We start from the raw sequence: 16,581 nt of genomic DNA on the forward strand, positions 1-16,581 counted from the left end.
ACCGCATCCTGTCCCGCTTCAGAAGGCACATAGTCGCGCCGTTAGAAAATGCTCTAGTTCAGCGAATCGGGGTCTGTCCCAGGCTGCTGAACTTTGGTTTGAGTGAAAGAGATCTTTTCCTGCGAAAACACCTGTGCAGACCTGCTGCAAGCTATCCCAGGAAGCGGAGAAGAGTTGTCCTTCTCTGGGGGACAGCAGTGGCTTAGCAAAGAGCAGTGGGTTCACAGTCAGGGGTCCCAGCTTACCGAACCAGTGACTTTGATCCCGCTGCCTCAGCTGTCCCGTGGAAATGGCTTGCCTGCTACGGAGTCAGGATCGCAGCCAGCTTTCACCTCCGAACTAAAATCTCCATAGTGAGATGGACTTCACGTCCATTCACATGGCCATGTCACCTACTGATGTCCCCGGGGTTACCCTGTCATCCACTAGAGGAGAGGAGGTAAAGGACACAATCTGTCCCGATGACAGAGCGCTGGTGTCTGTCCCCAGCACCTGTCAGCAGAGTGAGGAATCTGGGGCACACGTCTACCACGCTCTTAGATAAATTCACTAGTGCCAATTAAATTCAGTAACTGACACTCCAGGCATTTTTTTATGGGGGTTTTTAGATGGTGATGCTCTACAATCAACCCCATTTATAAATACTAAATAGCATAATCTGAATATTCATTCCACACTTTGAGTAAGAAAATTGGAAAACAAAGACACATACGAAGAGCGCACTGGTCTCGCTGTGTCACTCTCTGGAAGAACCAGTGTGAGAAACGGGAACTAATTGCTGTGTTAATGTCACTGGGGTTCCATTATCCTTTGCACTGCCATACTAGGACTTCAGCCCACTGAATTTTGGCAGCTTTGGGAAGCATGCATGTTTCCCCCCACTGTTATTTTTTGACGTCCCCCAACCACATCCCCTTCAAGGCCATTCTCCAGCTGTTCCCCGAGGGAGTCATTTTATAGGGAAGTTCCTTTTGTAGGCTTCCGGCTGGCTTCATTTTCACTACCTCCGCGAAGTGGCTTTCTTTGTCGTGTTTATATGATATTATCCATCATGCACTGCCTTGGGGCTTTCCCTTGGATTGACTTCATATTTTTGGTTTGCGCTTACAGGCTGTCTCCCGGTTCAGACATCTACGTGACGGTCTCCTCCATGGCTCTGGCAAGGTCCCAGCCCTGCCGCAACTCCCCTAGCAACCTGTCTTCATCCAGCGAGCCTGGCTCCGGTGGAGGCACTTACAGGCAGAAGTCCATGCCTGAAGGGTAGGTGTGGCCCCCACTGCCAGCACTGTCTTTCTTCTGTAATTCAGACGCCTGGATCCATCTACAAAGGAGCAAGAGGGAAAGTGTGGTTAATACCCCAGATAGAACTCGATACATGTTTTAATGTCTGGTTAAACCACTTATCAGGAAGTTCATCATTCTCTGGCCTCCGAGGGCTCCATGGCAGAGAAATCAGGTCACGTTCATGTCTCCAATTGTATGCATTGTCTAGTTTCATAGTATAGTAGTTGCAGAGTACAGGTTTTGTTTCTTCCTCCGAAGCAAACTCCGTAGTACTGGCTAGAGTTGGCGTTGGTGTTGCCGTTGAAGCAGGGGAAATAATCATCCTAGCCAAAGCTTAAAATTACTTTTCTCACACTTTCAAAGTCTTCTGTGACTTCAGCTTGAGAGTTTTGCTTGCTTGCTTGCTTGCTTGCTTTAATTCCTTTTTGGAAAACACCAAACACCCAAAGGTTAACTGTTTGCTTCTGACAAGGCTTAAAAATAAAAGGCTGAGCATACATGATTTTAGAGGCTACCACCACAACCGCCGGAATGTCTGAAGCTGGCACATAATTAGCAGCAAAACGTTACATGACACACACATGCCCCCTTTGCCCAGAGGAAGAGTAAAGAAACCGTCGAAGACATCCTGCTGGGCCATCTCTCTCAGAAAGGTGGTAGAGAACTTGGAACTATTTGAAAATCAAATGTGAGGCATTTATAAAAACATGTTTCCATTGAGTTTTCCCTATATATATTTTTAACAAATGCACAATGATTTGGTTACTTTCTTGAGATTTTATCATGTTATAAAATAGTCATATTTACTAAGAATACCTTCATAATGGGTATTTTGTTATAGCATTTTGTTGGTTTTTACAACCATTTAGTGTTGTTGTTGCTAAATATTTATGTTAACAGGAAGTAGGTAATAAACCACCACTCCCTCCGCCATCTCAGTGTCCCCAGGGGACTCCCCTCATAGCATATCTAAAATGCACATGTCTCTTTTAATTACTTTAGTGACAATGAGAAAAAAAAGCTAGCTCTTACTCATGAGTTAAAAGGTTGTATGATTTAAGTATTACTATTATACCCTACCATGGGCCCAACCAATTATTTGTTGTTTTAATTAGTAGATTTTAAATGGGCCTGGTTTGACTTCAAAAATAAGAATTTACTGCATCTTCATTGTTGGTACAGCAATAAGACATAAGCTAACAGCAGCAAGAGCACTGTTTTCTTGTGACCCTGATACGTGTACCCTCGAAACGTGTACCAGAAATGTAAGCCGAAATCTGAGTGTCTTGATGAATGTTAGCAACACAGTTCCGTGCCCATCCTGCAATGTTTTTAATTATTCAACCTGATCTGTAATGCCAGCCCTACCGTAGGTGATACTGAGGGTTTTTCCATTATTTGTGAGGTTACTCGGTAATTGTTGACCATAGATGTATATCTATATCAACATAGATGTTGACCAAAGTTGTGTAACATCTTTTTCCACCTGGACTGCTCTTTGATAAGAAGGTAATGATACAGTGTTCTCTAGAGCCTGGGCATTTTTTCCTGTACCAGTGATAGAGGAGATGGTGCACTGTCTGACTCACGTGCTTGTCCCATGGGCCAGGCTGGATTCTAAAGTTACCCTTATCAAGAGAAAGATGATCTCCTCTACTCTACAGCATAGCCCCGTAGAGGTAGGTATATACCATTGAGGGTGGGGCAGGACTGTATGGGGTCCACGGCAGACTCAGTCCTGCTCAGCTGTAAGAAGCTCAGAAGCGTGGGGTAATACCAGTAGATCAGAGCAGGACATGCTTGTCATCCACAAGTGTAATCTGCTCATTCCTAGTCCTCCCTCTGCTTTAAGGGGCCCGGTATCTGCCTTTGTGCCCCCAGTGCAGAATTCTGAGACTATCCAGATGGGTTGAGAGATGAAATTTAGCAGGGTGACTGATAATGCCCTTTCCACACAGTTGGGGAAAGGCACCTGCGCAAGTTTAGGATGGCAACAAGAGAGAAGTAGAAAGCAACATTGTGAAAAAGACAAAGGGTTTGTTCTACTCTCCTTGGAGATTTGTCTTCGGACTACATGCTTGAGGGCTGTGGACTCAATGGCCAGAGGCAGGGGTGGGCTGAGTGAAGGAGAACCTTGGAGATCGAGTCCAGAAGCATAGTGGAGGGCCCACAGCCCGAAGGTGAGACAGACAGAGACAGGCCACTGTAGCTTCCTTCTAGCACTCTGCCATGAGGGTGGAAGCTTGTCCCTGAGGACCACTGAGATCAAGAAAGGAAAGCTGTAGAGAAGTTTCCAGCCTGTGATGAGGAAAGGCCCTGAGTCTGCTCTGCAGCCGTGGACTGGCTCGCAAGTCAGAGAGTCCCTGGTCCCTGAACATGCCTCATGTCAGCCCGATGGTACCTGCTTCTCAAGGCAGGATTGAAGGACAGCCTTGCTTTATCATTTATTTAAAACCAGACAGCCAGAGGTTTAAATCCAGAGGTTTTAAAAGTTGTCTTTGGTTTCCATTGCTACCAAAAAGGAAAAGCAAGACTGAACTCATGTCTAACTTTTATATCTGTGCCTTTTTTGAAAAGTCTTCATTTATTGCGAATTTGAAATAAAATCATAAAATCATAGGGCCAGTTGGAGGATATTCACTGTTCTTGAGCTAAACGAGGATCCTACCTAGGGAGGAAATGGCAAATTTCATAATTAGTGACTCACCCCACCACCCATTTTTGTTGTCATTGTTAATGAAAATCAATCAGCATCATTGCATCAATTAAGAAATATGTACAAAGATGCAAACAGTTTTAGACATTTTCTTCCAGATGTTTGGATCAACTTATAGGAAAGGCAGAACCGAAATCCACACACAGTCTGCAGGAACCACTGTTTTGTTTCTTAAACAGCACCTTTCACTGAAATTTTCACAAGTCAGTTTTCTTGTTTAACACAAGAGAGGTAACTTTGTTTAACACAAGAGAGGTAACAAACAAACTTTGTTTGTTTAGGGAGGTTTGTGATTGAATTTGTAAGCAATTGTCATTGTGCAGAAGTAATTTAGGGAAATGTTAGAGTACAGGGTTCATGTTAACAGCCTTCTCTCCTTTGCAAATGCTTTTGTATAGATTTTTCTCCCCATCCATAAGATAGAATTGCCATTTTACAAATAAAGGCATGGAGATAAAATTCTAGTGACTTTGGGCGGAGGGGCTGGAACTTGACTCCAGGCCTCCTCATCTCCCACTCTTTCCAGTGCACCACTTGCTGGGCCTCCCCATGCATTGATCAGTCCCTAGCAAATAGGACACCTGTCATAAGCCTCAATCAGTTGGGCTCTATTGATCTTTTATCACATTGATTACTCATAAGCTCGTTAGTAACCACACACAAACATTTAAGTGTCCACATGAGTCTTTGAATTTTTCACTCTGGCCCTTTCTGCTGGGATCACTCAATATTTACCAGCCAATATTGCTAATCAAGGCATATGCTTTATAATTAGGCATATATTATTATTCTACCCAGGGTAAAATAAAACTGGCTCATTAAATAACTAACAGTTCTTTCCAGAAATAGCCACTTGCCTTTATGTATGTCAGTTTCCTACTTCCAAATTGCCATTCCCAAAGGCAATTTAAAATTTAGACATCTTGAAAGTGGTCACTCTGTAACGTGAATGTTAGCAATCTTTGTCTTTCAGACCTTGGAGCACACATTTGGAAAATACTGGCCCCGAACCTGAGTGACTTAGTGATTTAGCAGATTACTGAGTTAAGAGAAACCCCTGATGTGTTCCTGTCAGAAGATAGACATGGAACATGAAGATGGTGAAATCTATCCTTTGCCCATGAATGAGAATCTGAGCTTGGCTACATGTGGGCTGGAACATTTGGGTTTTCTTATTCTATATTTACTGGGTTAGCTCAAGGCTAATGTCCCTAGCCCTTGTCTACAGAGTATGTACTGAACATACACCCTGTTCTTGAACAGACGTGTGTTGACCATGACTCACACAGTTTCAGCACCCGAGCGCACGAGCGCAAGCATGGATAGACGAGGGCCTTCATTAGAGTGTTGCTCATTTTCCTGAGGCCCATCTTCCCCTTCTGGCTGGAGGTCCCTGATGTCGTCTTTGCCTTTGTTTGGGGGCAATCGCCACAGGTTTGGAGTCAGCCGCAGGTCGCCCGCCTCCATCGACAGGCAGAACACCCAGTCGGATATTGGCGGCAGCGGGAAATCCACACCCAGCTGGCAAAGAAGCGAGGATAGCATTGCTGACCAAATGGGTAAGTAACTAATTCCTACAAGCAGCAAGTTGGCCACCTCTTGACCTCATGACCGCATTCTGCGATAGAATACAGCCTCGGTTAATACACATGGTTAATACATGTGGAGGATTAAGGATTAAGTTCAATTATGTATGAGTGAGGGCAGCAAATAAGACCTGAGAGAAAAGTCAAAGAATTCTAAGTGACCCCCCCCGCCCCATTTAGACATAGAAAGGCCATAGGAATTAGTTTTGTCACCGAGATTAAAATGCCACACTGCCAAGCCCCTTGTGTCCTGAGTATCTCCCTCAGCCCTTGTTTGTTGGGTGGTGGCTGCCTACTCTCAGTGCCCTGGAGATTTGTTGGTATTCTTAATGTCAAGTTTAAAAAAACAAAACAGAAGTACAAAGTGGGAAGGCGATGCAGTTGCTGTTGGGTCCCATCTGTAGCGTGCTTAACATCTCGCTCCTCCCGCCCGGGCTGTTCCCCCCTGGCTCTCCTCTTAAGCTGTCAGCTGTGGACAGGTCCTAGCAGTAAAAAACAGCTGGATGGGGAGGATTCGCACTGGTGAGCCTCCACTGGGATTTCTGGCACAGCCTTTCTCTCGCTACGTGGAGCTGTTCCACAGTGACACCGTAACCCTCGTTGATACCATAAAACTTTGCCATGAAGCAAGACCAAGTCTCAAAACAGTAGCCTCGGGGATTTAGTGTCAACCTTGTTCATCCACCTGGGACTCGAGTCTGGACCGTGGGGTGGGGTTTTATTTTTTCCCCCTTTATCCTAGCTCTAGTAGCATTACCACCAGTGGGGGTAAAAAGAAGGAAACTTCAGGGCCAAAAAAGATAACTTTTAAGGCAAAAACCCATCTTTTTTTTTTCTTTTTTGCAAATATACTGCTTTGCTCTGTTCTAATGACTCTTCCCCTGTAAATGTACCAATAAGCACAAATGTAGAAAGGAGTGGAGACGAATTTAGCTAAGCCAGGAAGTGAGGAAAAGAAATGTAATTCTCAGGTTCGGAAGATCTGCTTTGTTCCAGTCACATCAGTGAGACATGCCTTGTTACCGGAGCCGTCTGTCATTACCCACTCTCACGGCACCTACCCCCAACGCAGAAAACCTGAGCATTTTCCGATCTGCTGTTCTGCTCTTGACGGAATGTTTTTAATTCCATATGTTTTGATACTGTTGAGATGGTAACGCCACATGTGAAAAGGATCCCTTCTTCAACATGACTTTTAGCAGCTTTTTTTGGCTCCTAGTGCGGGCTTCAAGCAGAGCTGCGAGCAAGGTCTTTGTGCAGTGTTCAGAGCCCCACTTCCCACTCATGTAAAGTCACAAAGGTATCTTGGGACTGGAAAGGGTAATTACAAGGTTCGTCCTAGACCCACATTCATTCTTTCACATAAACCTCCCTCCAGTCTTTTTTGCTTTGCATCTACTCTCATTTGGTGGCATCCCACTCTTCATAGATGAGACTCGGAAATTAATATCAATGAGTCTTTTTAATATAATTGTTCATCCTTTTAGTAAGATATGCCTTCTTGCTTGCTTTCTTGCTTTTTTTTTTTTTTAAGTAAGATACCCCAGAACCTGCCAGAGAAGCCTTTTCACCAACTGGTGGCCTTTCCATCCAAAATCGATGGCTTCAAATAAAATGTTAAAATAATTTTTTTTTCTAATTTTTTAAATTCTACCTTTCCAGAGGAATAACCTTGCTTTCTCTAACTGGAACATCAGACGTAATCTGGGGCTTGGTTGATCTAAGCCATGCTAGGGAGAAACCAAGAAAAATAATTGCCCTGTTCTCATTACTCAGAGCACTGTACATTGCATGTATCAAGGGCCGACCTTGATACACTCAATTTGTAAGAGCACTTCTCTAATGACTCTCAGGTCACTGAGTGAAAATGCTGAGGGGACTTTTATCTGTTAGCCAGACCCACCTGTCTCTACCTCACGTGTGACACACTGGTGCCCTGGTGGAAGTGAGGGCTTGAGCGTAATTGGCTCACCCATCTCGGTGGATTTCGTTTCTCTGCCTCTGCTTTTGGAGGTGGTCAAGAGTCAGAGTAAAAGAGGATGTTGCCCTGTCCTTTACATTCAGGAATGGTGTCGCAGAAGTCCAGACCTGTTGCTCTTAGCTATCAGTGTGTTAAGCTAAATCGCTCACCTTTTACCTTTGGAACCCCACCTTGAATGCCGGCTTGGAGTCCAAAAGGAAGCAATTGTCTTAAGTAAACTAGTTGCTGTGTGTCTTTTCTGTTGTGCTTAGCTTACAGTTATAGAGGACCTCAGGATTTCAATTCTTTTGTCCTCGAGCAGCATGAATATACAGGTAAAATATTTCCAAAGTGTCCTGGTAAGTAACACGTGATTGCATCCGTGCCTGTCTAGGTAATGTAGACCGAGCTAGGTTAGCCACACTTGGCAATGAACAAATTCCATAAATTGAATCCATATAGTCTCTACTTTCCCCCAAAACCAAAAGTTGATTCCTAACTTTGCCGCGTTGTCCATGGCCTTTGGTTTGGTGGTACTTGGCTCTGCTACTGTGTATGACGTGACACACTGTCACCAGCTGCAAGCTTCGCCCATCAGCCACTTAGTTTCTGACATGCTGTCTATTGTGTAAACTCTCAACAAGCTTATCGCTGAAATTCAGAGTTTGCTGGTCAGTGACCTGAGAGCTGCGATGGCAAGCCGTCTGCATTTGTCAACATGTGCCCGTGCCTGTGTAGCGCCTGCCCCATAACGTCCTGTGCTGTATTCCAGAGCCGACGTGCCATCTCCCCGCAGTATCAAAGGTACTGCCTGCTTTCCGAGAGAGCCCCAGTGGGAGATTGATGCGGCAGGATCCGGTGGTCCATTTGTCTCCAAACAAACAAGGGCATGTAAGTTAACTAAAATAATGAAAACGATAAGATTCCTAGCAACGTACCTTCCGTGCAATGCGAAAATGGCACAGGCGCGCTTTGCTGTTTCTTCTATATGGTCAAAGAAGCCATTCTGGCGGGAGGTGGGCATGTACTGCTCTGGCCCTGAAATTTCTATTGCCGGTGGCCCTACGGTTGCTTTGAGATAAACTCAGATTCCTCTGTGGTATGTACCCGCCACCCCCACAGATCTGGATGGAAGGCCACATGATGCATTCACAAGGAGTCCTGAAGTATTGGGAACAGAAAGTGCTACACGTGGGTCTTATTTGCTTACACAGTGGCAAGGATGGGATATGGTGGAAGCATCCATCCAGGGACAGAGAGCTTCTGACAGTTGCCCTTCCTGCTTCTCTTGTCTTGTGTAGCTACACACATTTTTGTTTTGCCATACTTATACATAATTCCTGATCATGAATGGGTAGAATGAAGGATCAGAGGTTTTGCTCATATAAGTTGTGCTCTAGTAAAATGAATATGAAGCTACAGAAACAGAGCACATGCCCGTGGCCAAGCGCCCTACGCTAGGCTGTGTGGTGAGAGACTTAACTGCAGAAATGTGATGTGGTCGTAGTTCTACTTGTAAGTGATAAATTACCCCATCCGTCAGTTTCCCTTCCCTCATTAACACCTTTATATTGGGGACACAGTGAAATAATATTTTGAATAGATTGAGTTCGATTAAATATATTCTTAAAATTAAGTTCACCTGTTTCATTTACTTTTTTAAATGTGGCTACTATAAAGTTTAAAATTACAAATGTACTTCCTATTACGTTCCTATAGAAATCTTTTATGTAGTTTATACCCTCAGCACATCTTGTTTTGGACTAACCGCATTCAAAGTGCTCAGTAGCCATACATGGCAAGGGGCCCCCAAATCCCACAGCACAGATCCAGAGCTAAGGAAGTTCTGCCCCACAAACATTAAGAGTAAAGGAAGGCCTCGTAACACATGTAGAGTGTGGCAAACAAACTAGAGTGCGCCCGTGAAGTAGCGGGTTGATTGGTTCTTGTTTAAGAAGGGATTGTTCATTTGAAGTGAAATTTTTGCATCCTTCTCCTGCTCCTTCCCCTCGCCTGTGAAGAACGTGTCCCTTCCTCAGGCAGTACATGCACGCACGTGCGTGTAGTTCCTTCTGTCCCTTTCTCACTCAATCTCTACCACGTATCTGGACTTGCTGTCTCCTACCTAATTTAAAATAATACTTCGTTCAAATACCTTTTGAAGTTTTATTTCTTGGGTAAACTGTAGAATGTTCTAGACAACCAAGCAAGCCACCGTGTGGAAAGGATTCTGTACACATTTTGATTGAGATCATTCCCATACCATAATATTCACCCATCTGAAGTATGCAACTCACAGAGTTGGGCACCCATCACTGCGACCCCGTTCCCTCCAAGCCCTTGACCACCACTCATCCACTTTCTGTCTCTGTGGACGTGCCTGTTCTGGACATTTCCTATGAGTGAAATCAAACAATATGTGGCCTTTTGTGAGTGGCTTCCTGCACTCAGCACAACACTCTTAAGGCTCCTCTGTGTTACGGCATGTATCTGTACTTCATTTCTTTCTGAATAATATCCCATTGAATGGATATACCACATTTTTAAATCAGGTGACGGACATTGGGGTTGTTTCTGCATTTTGGCTGTGATGAATAATGCAGTTGTAAATACTCATTTAGGTTTTTCATGAACACATTTTCATCTCTCTTTGGTAGATACTGAGAATGGGATTGTAATTGTTTTCCCACAGCATCTGTCCCATTTTACATTCCCACCAACAGTGCCAGCCATCATTCCTCTCTGCCTTTTTGGTTAGAACCATCCTAGTGTGTGAAGTGTTGTCTCACTGTGGGGTTTTACACCTCTCTAGAGACTGGGGATCGTGAGCATCTTTTTGTATTTGTTGGCTATGTGATACTATCTTTGGAGAAATGTCTATTCAAATCCTTTGCCCATTTTTTAATTGGATTTCTTGAAGCACAAAAGTTTTTAGTTTTGGTGAAATCCAGTTTATTGTTTCTTTTTATCTTTTGTGCTTTTGGTGTCGTGTCCAAGAAACCACTGCATAAATAGGTCATGAAAATGTATATGTACATTTTCTTCTAAGAGTCTGATGGTTTTAGCTCCTACATTTAGGCCTTTGATCTTTTTGAGTTTATTTTTCTGAGTGGTAAGGATCCAGCTTCATTCTTTTCTTTTGCATGCAGATCTCCGGTTGTCCTCACACCATGATTTCCCCCCATTGAATTGTCTTGGCATCTCTGCATAAATTTTCCCTCTAAGCACTCCTTAGAAAGAAAGTGGTGTTCTAAAGAGCTGCCAGTTTGGGGAAGGAAAAGGAGATCTCTTTAGGAATAAGTCTTATATTCTGCCTTGTTTCCACTCCGAGTGGTAGGACTTTTGGAATCCAGCACACTTTCTGATTAAGGTGATCTCAATACTATTGATATTTTAGCCCAAGTGAATGAAAAATGGATTCTTAAAAAAAAAACCTGTCTCTAGCGTTCTTTGCCACAAATGCTGCAAGTGGGTTTGTCCAGGCACCTCCTGTCTTTCTTCGGCTTGTCATTTGAATTTTTGTGCCTTGAGAACCCCATAACCAGGCACGGGCCAGGAGGTGCTTCTCCCTCGCGTTCTAGCGCTTAAGTCAGTCTCGCTTCCCTTGCAGTCCGATAGCCACTACTCAAGCCACTCCAGCAGCAATACCCTCTCCAGCAACGCATCGAGCGCCCACAGCGACGAGAAGTGGTATGACGGGGACCGCACCGAATCCGAACTCAACAGCTACAACTATCTGCAGGGCACCTCTGCCGACAGCGGCATCGACACCACCTCCTATGGCCCCAGCCACGGCAGCACGGCCTCCCTGGGGGCCGCCACGTCATCCCCTCGCTCGGGGCCAGGCAAGGAGAAGGTGGCCCCCCTGTGGCACAGTTCCAGCGAAGTGATCTCCCTGGCAGATCGGACTTTAGAGACAGAGAGCCTCGGCATGGAGCGGAAGGCAGAGTCCTCCCTGAGCCTGGATATCCACAGCAAGAGCCAGGCTGGCTCAAACCCGCTGACCAGGGAGAACAGCACTTTCAGCATAAACGATGCCGCTTCCCACACAAGGTAATGCTGTCCCCCGCTGCCTCGGCCACTGTGCCCAGCCCGGTCCTGAGTCCAGCGGCCAGCCTCATCCCACCTTCCTGCACCTACCAGTGTCCAAAGAAGGGGGTCCCGAGGCAGTGACTGCCCGTTTTACTTTTGGATTCCTCCCGTCCCCACACATTATCTTTCACTGCAAATAGAAAACAGAAAAGTTCGCAGATTTAGTCTTCATGAAGTTGTGTTTGATGTTATAAGAGACTTTCTTCTGTACCAGAATCAGAGAAGAATTTTAGAATTCTGGCTGTCAGGTAGTGATAGAGAATGAAACAGTCTTTAAAGATGCTAAAAGAGAATCTTGAGCATATTTTTAAAAGAAAGGGGTCCTTCTAGACTCATGTGGCTTTATTTATGACACCGAACACATCCTCCACACTGCCTCTCCATCACCGAACATCACTCAGCCCGTGTTCACGTGATAATTCTTTTTCAGGAAGTGCCTCCTGACAGTGATGTGTTGATTGGGGGCAGGGGGGTGTCCAGTAGAAAATTGTGGCTAAAATTAGACATCGAATCTCCCTTTCTGAATAAAAAAAGTACACATTCTCCAATCTCTGATAGGCAAAATAAATGCCATTTTCCATTTCCTCTTTTGGCTTTGAGCCTAAAATCCAAAGTATGGCAGGATTCTTCCGTTTCAAGGAGGAAGTATTCTACCGCGATGTTTTGGGGCCTATTAATGTCTGTTGTGGTTTCTCCTTTTGCCTTTTGTTGTTGTCAGTCATTGATCAGTTTGCTTGACAGCACCTAACCTTGCTGTCCGCTGGGCTTCCTTTATCATTACGCCCTGAAGAAAAGTAGCAGAGAAACTGAATTTAGTTTTTCTTTTTTGATGGGAATCTAGGCACATAAATTGTCAGTAAACCCCAGATAATCTAAATGACAGAGGATGCCCTCTGTGTAATGTGGATTTGTTTAACGTGGTCGGGTAAATACTCAGTTCTCTTGTTGTGTCTGTACTATTACTGATGAGGTTCTTGAGCTTCCCATCAAGCATTTCACAAGCTTTACTTCTGTTTACTACTACCATATCGCCTGCCTAGAAACCACGTGACTCCCAAGCAGGAAGGCGATTGGGAAAGTCATCTCTGTATTCTTGAGTACCAGGCATCCAGTTACTTTTCCATAATTCAGAAAATAGAATGTTTGGTTCAGATAGGTTAAGGACGTTGTTGGGAAAGCGGAACAGAAAGCTGAACATCAAATGCCATCCTGCTGTAACGTAGACCTAGGGTCACGTGACAGAGAACTATGGCAATTTGAGGCCGCACCATCTCCTCACTAATCCTGTGCCCTCAGACTGTTTTTCAGTTCCGAATAGTTTCTGTGTGTCTTCTAGGTTTAGCTCGACTCTTGTCTTTTTGGTGTTCAGTTATTTTGAAAGGAGGTTATCTTTTTAAGAATGATATTCCAGGGACACCTGGGCGGCTAAGTCAGTTAAGTGTGTGCTTTTGGCTTGGGTCATGATCTCAGGGTCCTAGGATCGAGCCCCACATCAGGGTCCCTGCTCTGTGCAGAGTTTGCTTCTTCCTCTTCCTCTGCCTCTTCCTGACTTGTGTGCATGTGCACACATGCGCTCTCTCTCTCTCACTTTCTCAAATAAAATCTTTGAAAAATTATATTCCATTTGGGGATATATATGTCTGGTCTAATTTGATGGCAGAAGAAAGTCAAGTTATAGAGGTCTTATCTGGAATAGCATCCCCGTGGAGTAAGGTTGACAGGCTGGGCCTCTGAAGCCAAAGCCCAAGATGTTAGCTGTGCCATCTAACACATGCTGGGGCTATAGAGTTCCCCCCGTGAAAAGTAGGGTTTGTATAATCTGGGCTGGCATTATCTGAATGTGCTGACGGGGGCTGCCTAAAGGCCTCAAAGGATTATCTAAATTTTCTGCTTCAAACTGACCATGCAGAAATCATTGAAATCATCATTTGGAAATAACTCTTCTGTCGAAAGTCAGACTTCGTAGAGAAGAATGTGGCCTTTCAGGGAGGGTGGAGGGCTTCCCACCCGCTGACAGGTTGAGTCACAGTCATTGTTAGACTCTGGTAAGCAGGGATGCTTTGTGCCTTCTGTCTGTTGATCTTGGCAGACTGAGCTGGATAATCAGAGCTTCTGCAAACTTCCTTCTCTGAAGGAAAGAGGGACTTAGCCACCAAATGCACGGTGCTGGAGAAACCAGAATCACTGCAAATTAGAGTGTGCGTGTCCTCAGAAGACGGGAATAGCAATTAATGTGGAGATCTCTTGACAGTGCAGAAAAGAGCTCGTACCTGAGACTTGGTGACAAAATCTAAATTACAGTGATTAAGTTCCACCGCGTGTTTCTGGCTGGGCTGTGTTCCTACCCCTCTGTCCTCCAGTCTCACTGCGGATGATCGTGCAGGTTTTTTTGTGCCCCCCCCAGGAGAACTGCATTAATGTAAGTTGATAATTACATAGGCTTGTTCGATTTGCATGTCATTAAGAGAAGCCACACACACTGATAACAGTTCAGTCTATTCATGGCTCTGAAGTGTTGCTCCCTAGAATATACATGTGTTTTCTATGAAGTTTGGAAGTTTAGGGAGAGATTTTTGGTTTTTTGCAATGGCTGTTTCACTTTGAGGTCTTAAACCATTCCAAAAATAAAATAAAATGGTTTATGGTGACCATAAGAGAGATGAAGACCTTTCCAGTTTTAAAACACTCTTACCAGGGGAACTGGGGGTGGCTCAGTCGGTTAAGCATCCAACTGTTGATCTCAGCTCAGGTCTTGATCTCAGCATCGTGGGTTCAAGCCCCACGTTGGGGCTCCACGACCAGCATGGAGCCTGCTTTAAAAAAAATAAAAGTAAAAGACTCTTACCAGCTGGGCTCTTCTTTTTCTTAGAGTTCTGGCCTGGGTGGTAGACAGTGCTGGTTTGTGTGGTGACCAAAGACCCCTCGGCTAGCGTGTGGCGCTCTCGTCCCGCATAACCACTGATGTTCCTGCCATCAGACCAGACTCAGGAGCACATGTTATAAAGCTGAAAACTCCCTTCATAGGTACAAATCCACATTTCTTCTGTAACGTCCTGGCCTATCCTGTTCAGGGGTCCGGGCTTCCACAACCCCCCTCATGTGCCAGCCATTCTGCCCCATCCTCCTGATGCCTATAGCCCCTCAGAGCTCGGCGGTCAAGGCGTTCCCACACATGCGGTGACATCCTTTCCCCCCGATGGCCAGCACTAGACTGTTTCCCACCCACTGTCCATCCTGAGCACCTCTCCGTACCGTGTGCCACCATGAGCGTAGTTTGGAGTGCTCGGGATGTCGCAGACCTCAGATAGGAACAACTTGTTCCTTAAAGTTCCCACCTTTTTGAGTGCTGTGAAACGTGTAAGCCTGACAATTCACAGACCTGTACCCCTAGGCCAAATAACACATTATATGTTAATAAAAAAAGATCCCACCTTTTGCCTGATGACTCCTCGGGCCCTCCACCAATAATCTGGTTCAAAACTAACATAAATCCTCCACTCCCGACTACGACTGTATCTCAAAGCTTGTTGTAGAGAAGTGTCCATATTTGCACAGAGGTGTGCTGCTTTTATGAATAGGTATATGGAGAAGGGTATACAGAAGTCCCGGGACCGCGTGAACATTGAGTGAAGTCATCTCTACGTAAGGTTTGTTTCATCTGCAAAATACAGCTGGGCAGAACTTTTTAATAGCGTCCATGCAAGTATCAGTCACTATCTGGATGTCAGTTGGTCAGTGTCTGACATTCACTAAAAGGGCTGATTTCAGTCCAGGAAAAATGCCTGCCCCTGGTCACCAGTACAGTTCAGTTTCATGACTGTGCTTTTTCTGGCTGACTTAATGAGTTCACTAGTCATGCCAGGAAAGCTGTAGGTTTCTTGAAAGTAGAGGTAAAGAAGGACTTCTTCGATTGAGTTCACATAGAACAGGAGGATGTGCCTCAGCCTCCTGGAGCTCCCTGGACTGTCCGTGTGCCACTGAGTCTGTGTTAGAGCCGGCGTGCTTGCCTTTCATTCTCTGCCCTCTTTGGCATCTTGTGTATGAGAGAAATACGCCTTCTTTGTTTAGAAGTTATTCTGCTCTCTTTATTCTGCTAACGTTTCTCTCTCAAATCTCTCCTGCCTGGAATTTTTTTTTTTTAATTGCTAACAATGAATTGCCTCTCATCTGTGCTTTTTTCTTAAGATGAGAATATTATTTTTCTAAGTGTTATGAGCTAATTCAGAATTTGAATGTGAAGCTTCTGAAATGATAAACCCAGAACTTATCCTCAACATGTGGTTGGCTCTGCTTGTCTTATGTTGGTTGGGTCGTTTTCATTGGTCATTTCTTCTTTGGTCTGACACACAGTGGACATTCAGGATTATTGTATTTTGCTTTTACCTAGCAGAACTTGCACAGATTTGTGCTAAGCTGTTGTGCCCCATTTCTTTCAGTTTATGGGAGTGGGTGATTATTTTATCCAGAATACAGTGCTGTCCAGTTAACCTGAAAGACTAAGAAACAGAACCACTGTGGTTGAAATTTCAACAGAACACTGAGAAAATGAGACCTCTCTCAAGCCATAGACATCAGATGGCTGGATGGGGCACTCACTGCCACAAGGTTTATCACCGCTCTGATCTGCGATGCAGCTAATTCGTTCATCCAGTCAATATGGACAGCCCCAATTCTCCCAATGCCATTAAATCATGAGGCCAAAAGGAATTCGGAAAGAACTGAGTCCATCCCTTGTCCTATTGAAACCATCTTACCAGGATCAGAACTTGCCCAGCTGCCTCAAATGCGGGGAGAGGGAAGATGATCCCAAACAGAGAGAGGCCATGTCCTCTCTGAGCAATTCCTGTGCTTATCATGTTCTCTCCTTCTTCAAAACTTCGTCCTTTGTCTACCTACCTGAAATTCTTCTCACTGCAGCTTAAATGCACAATTAAGAGAGACTA

General features: G+C 44.7%; 1 protein-coding gene across 15 annotated transcripts in view; it reads left to right on the forward strand.

Annotated features, from left to right (window-relative positions):
* Positions 1-16,581, forward strand: part of SIPA1L1 (signal induced proliferation associated 1 like 1) — a 368,863-nt gene that overhangs the window by 318,022 nt on the left and 34,260 nt on the right. For 13 of the 15 annotated variants that reach the window (XM_044230270.1, XM_044230260.1, XM_044230258.1 and 10 more), the window contains 5 exons: positions 1,111-1,260; positions 5,435-5,559; positions 7,819-7,881; positions 8,319-8,437; positions 11,157-11,599. In XM_044230270.1, coding sequence (XP_044086205.1) covers positions 1,111-1,260; positions 5,435-5,559; positions 7,819-7,881; positions 8,319-8,437; positions 11,157-11,599 — 900 coding nt within the window. The remainder of the gene's footprint in view (positions 1-1,110; positions 1,261-5,434; positions 5,560-7,818; positions 7,882-8,318; positions 8,438-11,156; positions 11,600-16,581) is intronic. The other 2 variants (XM_044230272.1, XM_044230273.1) reach the window with 1 other exon arrangement.

Source organism: Neovison vison, chromosome 13 (assembly GCF_020171115.1).
Source record: "Neovison vison isolate M4711 chromosome 13, ASM_NN_V1, whole genome shotgun sequence".
NCBI classification, from domain to species: Eukaryota; Metazoa; Chordata; class Mammalia; order Carnivora; family Mustelidae; genus Neogale; species Neogale vison.